We start from the raw sequence: 8580 nt of genomic DNA on the forward strand, positions 1-8580 counted from the left end.
TGGAACCAAAGGCAAATTTTGTGTGCCTTTGGGATCTGGTGATGGATTGCTGGAATTTTATCTATTATGGGCCAAGCCCAATAGCAGTTTCAGAAATTCCTAATAAATACTAGAGGCGCACGCAGCCCATTCGTGCAAAGGCAAGAGATGAAACTAAAGTTTAGTCCCACATTGCTAGTTTAGAGGGAGTTGGACCTCTTTATAAGGGACGTTCTTTCCCACTTGTATGAGCATGAGAACAAGAGGGACATCCACGCGCGCTCCTCCTCCGCCACCCGCCACGCCGCGCTGCGGGCTGCGGGAATGAGCCGAGCCGATGTCTAAATTTTTGCCATGCACTACGGGTATACGAAAGGTCACTCAGGAGCTGGAAAGTTAGTGGATACTGAATAGAACGCTGCACCCTTTGGCTGTTGCCTGTTCATTTTGTCTCCCTCGTTCCCTTCAGTTCCCGGTGCAGCCTCTCGCCTCCTACAGTTGCGCCTATAAAAGGGAGGTCGCTCCTCTCAGAGAGACACACCAGAAGATCCTCTTCCTCTCGCCACAAACTTCCTAAGCACTGCGCTGCTGCTATAATCTTCCCCATCCCGGCTTGCGGCGTGCACCGCAGGTTGGGACAGTAGGCCTCCGAAACTCCACCTCTTTGAGTCATGTACGGAAGAAAGGTGATAAGGTTTTTGGGGAGCGCTCAGCGCGACTACTGACTTCTTCGTCACGGACGCCCCAGACTCCGACGACTACTTCCCCGACGCCGACAACCTCCTCGATGACATGGCTAGCGAGGACACCGACCCCAAGTCCAGTGCTACTGTTGCTGCTGTTGTCCCGTACTGTTCTTACTTTTCCTGTTAGAGGTCCTGTCACAGTTCCTTGTTCTACTATCTACTCTAGATATGTTCGATTCTAATTCATATTTGCAGATGTTATTTACCTTCTCTTTGTCAGATCGCATGACTTGCTTTATCTCTGCTATGTTAGTTATGCTTTATCTAGTATTTTCATTAATAAAATTATATGGTAAATTGCTCATATTTCCAACAGAATATATGCGCGTCTATATGAGCGCTTACGTTTGCTGTGTAGAGAAAAATTGTGAACCGACAAACATAGTGGCTTCGTGCGTGCGTGCGTGCTACTGAATCCTAATCTCACTTTGGACATCTGTGCAAATGGGCATAGGTTCCTCGTGCCTCACCCCTTTCCATTCCCATTTTCGGAAATAGAGAAAGGTCCATGTCGCTTTGGATGCCAATTATTGGTTGATCGTGGCATGTGCATGTACTATGTCGAGTGCGCGCCCAACATGCCGCAGCAGTGATGGATTCGTCTTTTACTACATGCATTCACCCACCCTACCCTTTTGCCTCCTGCACCCTCATCTCCATCGCCAATGGAAGCCACTGGCACCCGACGTGCGTGCATGCATGCGCAGCCAGAACTGCCAATTCATTTTCAAATTATCAGCCTACACCGACGTACGTGAGTGCTGATCAGTGCTTTGCTTTGGCTGGCAGTACTACTCGCGCGATCGATCAACACGTATACATGTGTTCCGCACGTGCAAACTTTGGACATTCCCATTATATAAACCGCACACACACACACACACAAACACACACGTATCACGTAGTAATATGTGCTTGTGCATGTTCCATTCCTTATGGCCTAAGCTTACGCGGCGGCGAAGTGCGTCAAGGAAAGAAGAAAGAAATATTCGATCAGGCGTGGGGGGTGCAAAGTTTGGAGAAATGCGCGCGGAATCTCTGGCAAGTATATTTAAAATGCACGTATGCGCAGTACGTGGAGTACCAACCCCCAAAGGCAACTAAAAAAAAGGCGATCTACTAGTTCGTTCCCGCGGCATGATTATTCTTGACCCTTGGGCCAGCATCGATGTGACGCCGCTGTCGCTTCGATTTGCCCGGCTGCCGGGACACCTTTCGTGCCGTCAGGGCTCTGAGCTGAGCTCTCACAAAAATCTTGTGAAGCTGAGTGATTGCACCATGAAACGATTGTGTCTGCGCGTCCGTCATCAGAGGTTTATAACATGTTTTAGAAATAATCACCGTGAGGTATGCAGCCAACGTATGTTAACACTGTTCAACTCTCAATAGGTTATACGGTAAATTCGTGAGATATCAATGAAAACCAAGTTACGGTGGATACTCGTGAAAACAATGTTTTGAAGCTTTGAAAATTTCTAAATCAAGAATAAAGTATGTTAAGAAGGTGATACTCTGTCGGCATGTTAAGACTAAGTTACAACTTAAATGATTGGTGAATAAAATTATTGGTACAATTTGTTTATTTATTGCAAGGAAACCTCTGTAGAAACCAGGTCTAAAAGTTTCCAGTAATACTAAAAACAATACAGTATGTTCTGAGGGTGCCGTTCTATTAGCATGTGAAACTCATAAGTTCAAGCATAAGTTCATTTACGAGTTACTAAAATAATATTCAGCAATGAATATCGACGTTTAGTGTTCTGCACAATTTATAGTTGAGTTTGTTATTTCCATATCTCAGAAAAGAGTTGTTTGAACTTGAAATTTCACATGCTAATAAGATATCACCTTCTTAACATGCTGTGTGTGTTTTTTAGAATTTTTTTTTCCAAGCTTCAAACCATATTTGTCACGTGGTTCTCATCAGTTTCCACCAGATATTCTCTCAAAGAAGGAGCATGCATTTAATTTGGTATGCGATTTGGCATCTCCCTTAGCATCTTCATGGAAGTTTGGAGATGGATTTAACAATTTAGCCACATAGATATAGGTATAGCTATGCTACAGAGCTAGCTTGGGATTTATGCCAGTGCAGTCAATATTCACAATGTACTACTTTTTGAGGGTATTGGTGGTGCAAATGAAACCCATATCACTTAGCTAGTTGTTGCTAGTATGGTACGTTATTTAATTTCTCCTTTTATATGCTGATTAGTGGAGGTCTATCATGTCGGAGATTAGCCATTGATTAATATTTCAAATTCCATTGGCCGGCTAGATGTTTGTTCAATTTTTGTCATTCAACATTACGGAATATCCTTCCTTTTGGATCGAAAGAATTTATTCTAAATAAGGTTAGTATTCACATGAGTCATGAAAATTGACTACCAGTGGGCACTATAGCACCTCCGAATCAATAGAGACATATGATCTCTTTGACCAATGTCCAATTATTTATTGGTCACTATCTCGCAAATATAGTGCTGATTGTTTTGTTTCAATAGTGACAGCCGTTATGAAAAAGATATTATATTTAAGTTCACTTCTGCTAGCTTTATGTAATTGCAAATAACTTGTAGTTGCAGACACCTTCAATTATCCTGCTACTTAACGCTAATTGCTATTGTAGGTGCCACATCAACAGGATCAATGCCAACATTTCTCCAAAGGAAGTGGAAACAGAATTGGTCAAAAGAGGGGCGGCCGGTTGGGAATTAAAGAGGTTAGGCATCACCTTCAAAGTAAACTACCATGCTTCAGATGAGTAGCTAGGGTCTTTTCACATTTCCACCTTAGGTTCCAAGTCAGTGTCACAATCATATTAGTTTACTTTTCAATATGGGGTAAACGAGAGTAGCTTTCAGTCTTTCACTAACTCGAAAGATGGATTTTTTCTGCAACTTTCGGTTCATCTTTATTTTACTTCTAGATGTATTAAAAATCATGGTTCCTTTGTCATGCCGACACCTCTACAAATGTAGCTTGGTACCATACGAAAAACATAAAATGAGTTGGGGTCAATTGTCCTTTTTTAAGAAAAAAGAAAGATAAAATGCATTTTGAAAATATATGAAATTATTATTTTTGAAGAAGTGCATATACATTCTCATTATATATTCAGTAAATTTTACAAAACATGTTTCTTTGAGGGCTACACAAAAGTAACAAGTATGTGGATATATGATGGATCTACTCTTCAATACTATATATAGATCCAGACATTTATTGTTGTGCGGCACACAAATGAATTTTTATATTGTATGCAGATCGCATCTACATGTACGTGCATGTGAGGTCTTTTCAATTTTTTTTGACAATTTAAGTTGGTCTCCTAGTGACCCAGAAGCCAAAACGGTTCAACAGGTACTATGTGTGATGTGTCTATGTTCACCACTTAGTTATTCTATGGGTTTGAAATATATAACCCCTTCCTGAAAGCTGCCATTTATGATATAAATATTGTCATACTTTCAATTTTTTCACTACTAATATCTATAAATATAGTTTGATTTGACAATTGAAATCATGTATGTGAATTTCTCAAATAGTAGAGTTAGAAGATATAATTATTTTGTATTTTACAAATATAGTAACAGAAAATAGTGGTCAAAATTTTGTTTTTAAAAATTGTGTCATTGTTCAAAACTACAAGTTTTAGCAAACAGAAGGATGCTAGAAGATCGTCTAAGTTCACTAGTTTACCATGCATTTTCATGATAAAGGACGTAGCTTCCACTAACTTGAAAGATGGATTTTGTGATCTTGAAGTATGGTACAAGTGAGATTATGGTTCCTCTGTCATGCCACTTTCCACTAAATTTGACTTGTTGGTCAGCAAGTCCTCTCTCAATGATTTTTTTCCCAGGAATCTCTCAATGATCGGAGCCAAATCCTGGAGGGGGGGTTGATATATGTAATATACTGCCTCCCTGTCAAAAAAAGTGTTGTTTTCAGGTTAAAAAAAATGACGTTTTGGACTATGACACGGCTTCAAGATGTAACTTTGGCTACTAATTAATATCGTAATATATGTAAAAGACCAAGAAATTTATAAGATTACTAGTACTATTTTTTGAAACAAATATACATATGACTTCTATAATTTCCATATGAATAACTAAAATGATATTGTTCGACTTGGGCGTATCCGAAACATCACATATGTATGAAAGGGCGGGAGTTTGTGGTTATGTTTTAAGCTTTCTCTAGTTGTAGGTTGTTTGTTTTCTCCTTTCTTTCAAATCAACTACTCTGGCCATTATATTTTTATGAAATTGAGATTTCCTCATTATGATTTCTTTTGACTATTTCCATGTGCATTCGCATAATGCATTATACCTATCAGATATAAACACACAATTTCAATTTGACACCCACACATTCCACACTGAAGATATTGCTATTTTTCTCTTCTAATGCACGGTAGGAATTCTGCTTATGTTCTTAGGTGTAAAACTTGAACTGTACGAAGAGAACCTACAAGAACAAGGGCCACCAAAAGCAGCTGAGAAAAGCAACAACAAAACCAGAAAACCTAAAACACATTGCTAGGAAAACTCAATTATTTTTATCATGGGAGACAATTCTATAGAAGGCTAAATGCCTATAGCTGACAATTTCATTGGCCAAGTAGATGGTATCGACGATTTATACTTGAGCTTAGAGATTTCCCTACCCTACTCTTCCGAAATGTCAATGACGGAGTAGGAAGACCAACCTCTAGCTTCCAACATATCCTTCGTGAGCACACGATAATGTACCACAAGCCGACCTAGAAATATGCAATTGTTTTTTTAGATGGGCATTCCAAGTGGCCACCTGGATAACAAAAATAGTTAACAAAAACTTCTATGTTATCGTCACATCATGCCGATACGATAGCACAAGAGTTCCACACCAAGCCTTTCAGAGCTTTGTCGTTCACTTGTTTTTTGTGTATAATGTCCGTGATTTAATTAGGAGGATAAATGAAAACATCTCGAGTTTTCTAGCAAAATTACAAAATGGCGAACGCCCACTCTCAGATGAAGAAACACAACGAGTATCTTATTCAGGCAGAACCGTCATTAGAAAATCCAAGACCCTGACATGCAAATTAAGAATATGGTTATCCTAAACACAACGAGTACCAATAATAATGGAGTCTACGAGCAATGAGTGAACCACTTCTGGCAGCATGCAGGGCATGTCCAAGAGGGGTTTCTTTTCCCAAAGGTTTCAGTGAATCGAGGGACATAGTGTATGCAAGAAGGAACATAGAGAGGCTGGTGAAGGAGGCCTGGCCTGGCCACCAATCATGACAGAGTTTTGTAAGACCTGTAAAGTGGGGCCCAGCTACCCAATCAGGGGGCAGAGCGGCAGCCCAGCCATCACCTCATGGCAGCTGGCAGCCCCAGATTGGTCCTAGGATGACTATGTGGATCCCCATTATGCATGCACCTCCCTCCCTGCTGGCACCATCATTCACACCGGCACACAGCAAACGCATGACCAGTATTTCTGTTGTGGAAAACCCACGTCCAGGCTGTATGCATTGCCCTTTGGAAACCGAAACTGAAACCAGTTGAGAGGCTGGGGCCAGCTCAATGCAATGCAATCATAAGGAACATACCACTGCGCAATTCTCGCAGCGTTCGCCGCCACGTAAAGTTGCTGATAAATGTTTAAGTAGAATTCCCAACGCTGATCTTTCATAAATCATCTCATGCATGAAGAATCAAGCTAGCCATGCACGCAAGAAGAAATGAATCAAGAGGCGCCCAGCACACGGTACGTACGTACGTGCCCTTTCCACTTGCTTAGCGCGGGGGAGAAACGTTACTGCTAACAATGGCCGGTTTCCGGCTCACGGCTTAGCTTTATCCTCTGCCTTTACAAGCCCCAATTTGTTTCTGAAGTCGGTTGAGGTCGACCGGAGGGATTCAGCAAAAGGTACAGTGCATGCAGGTACAGCGAGGGGCAAGGTATCTTGGGAAGCTTCTGGCGGGCATCAGAAAAATACGGAGGCGGGCAGGCGGCCGGCCGGCTCGCCGCTAGCTGTGCAACAAAACAAAGCAAACAGATTCCGGAAAGCAGGCAGCTTATTAGCTAGGTGGAGTACCGCCTTGCCACAAAGCCAGCCAACAACTGCCAAGGGCCTATATATATACACATACAACCCATCGTTTGTCCATCGACTCTCCAACCATCTCATCTCTAGCTAAGCTTTGCGCAAGTAGTGCTGTCAGTGCGACTGTGTGACCAACTGATTCAGGAAGAGAACAGAGTCTGACTCGTCCGGTCCGTCCTTGGGTGTTTTCTTGACTCTGTTTCTTGTTGCTTTCGTCGAGAGGACAAATTGGATTGAGAGGATGGGTGTGGGTGGGACTCTGGACTACTTGTCCGAGCTTCTCGGCGGCGGCGGCCGGCGCCGGAGCTACAAGCAGAAGAGGAAGCAGTTCCAGACGGTGGAGCTCAAGGTCCGGATGGACTGCGACGGCTGCGAGCTTAAAGTCAGGAACGCCCTCTCCAGCATGAAAGGTATGCATACACATATCCTACCTATCAACAACTCAAGGAATTATGGTTAGAAAAATGCTGTAAAATTGATGATGAAATTCTTGATTCTTTTCCTTTGAAAATCCTTGCAAAAAAATTGTAAATGCTGGAAAATTTAAAGGCATTTTGTTGTATTTTGCAGGGGTGCAGTCGGTGGAGATCAACCGGAAGCAGTACAAGGTGACGGTGCAGGGGTTCGTGGAGCCGCACAAGGTGGTGAAGCGGGTGCAGGCCACCGGGAAGAAGGCCGAGATCTGGCCATACATCCCCTACAACCTCGTCGCGCACCCCTACGCCGCGCAGACCTACGACAAAAAGGCGCCCCCGGGCTACGTGCGCAAGGTGGACGCCGTCATGCCCGTCGCCAGCTACGGCGGCCCCGGCGCCGGCCCCGCGCAGGAGGAGCGGCTCACCACCATGTTCAGCGACGACAACCCCAACGCCTGCTCCGTCATGTGAGAACCTCCGTGAAGCAAGAGACGTCGATGGAGATCATGTGTTCTTGGTGGCGGTGACATGTTTGTATGTGGCTCCAGACAGAGTGTATGGCATGCGTGTGTTGTCTAGATTGTAAATTTAAAAGGAGAGAAAAGAGCGTATATATGGGATTAGTCTTTGTTTTTCAGGTTTCTGTCTGCTGCATGTGTGCTGGAATCTTAATCTTTTTCGATCTTTTGCACTGTTAGATCTTTATTTTAGAGGATCGCACAATTAGATGGTTGATTTTGAAGACGGTACACTCGGAGACGCTCACATACACGCACAATTATCGGATAGTTGATTACTTACTGTAACCTAGCAGAACGTTAACCACCGGCAATTTACATGATCATAATTTTCAATCAACCATTTAAACGAAAGACTGCTTTGAAGATAATTAGTACCAGAAACAACTAAAACGATGGATTCGCGCAGAAACTAAACATAACCCGCAAACTTTTTTTTACATATATCAAGGTTTGAGACTGCTTACCGGGTCTGCCACCCGGTAACCCGCAAACTTCCCTATGACTATGATTGGAGTTGTCTGAATGTACCATATTAGTGTGCCGATGCATGCGCCTCAACGTCGCAAGATTTTGAACAGATGCTTTTCTTACTTCTATGCTCCCTTTATTGAAAGAATTTGGTGTCTACAATAGCTTTTGATCCACTGAGCAAATGTCATATCAGAAACTTCCATGGATATTTAAAGCACAACAAAACTATTATTTTCCTAAGTGAAGAAGTGGTACTCCTTCGGGCCTTGAAGGGTCTGTTTTGTTACCTACATGAATTTTGTGCACTTTACATATGTGGCCCGACTCGGTCAGGTTGA

The 8580-nt window shown here is 42.6% G+C and overlaps 1 protein-coding gene across 2 annotated transcripts; it reads left to right on the forward strand.

The window, feature by feature from the left end:
• Window positions 1-6357: 6357 nt before the first annotated feature.
• On the forward strand, window positions 6358-7887 carry LOC123116103 (heavy metal-associated isoprenylated plant protein 23). Of its 2 annotated transcripts, XM_044537106.1 has the most exons (3): window positions 6358-6494; window positions 6672-7244; window positions 7405-7887. In XM_044537106.1, the coding sequence occupies exons 2-3, from the start codon at window positions 7076-7078 to the stop codon at window positions 7719-7721; spliced, it is 486 nt and encodes a 161-aa protein (XP_044393041.1). In that variant the 5' UTR covers window positions 6358-6494; window positions 6672-7075; the 3' UTR covers window positions 7722-7887. The 2 variants fall into 2 exon arrangements, with proteins under 2 accessions (XP_044393041.1, XP_044393040.1); XM_044537105.1 differs by having other exon boundaries at window positions 6436-7244.
• The last annotated feature ends 693 nt before the right edge of the window (window positions 7888-8580 follow it).

This window comes from Triticum aestivum, chromosome 5B (assembly GCF_018294505.1).
Source record: "Triticum aestivum cultivar Chinese Spring chromosome 5B, IWGSC CS RefSeq v2.1, whole genome shotgun sequence".
Taxonomy (NCBI): domain Eukaryota; kingdom Viridiplantae; phylum Streptophyta; class Magnoliopsida; order Poales; family Poaceae; genus Triticum; species Triticum aestivum.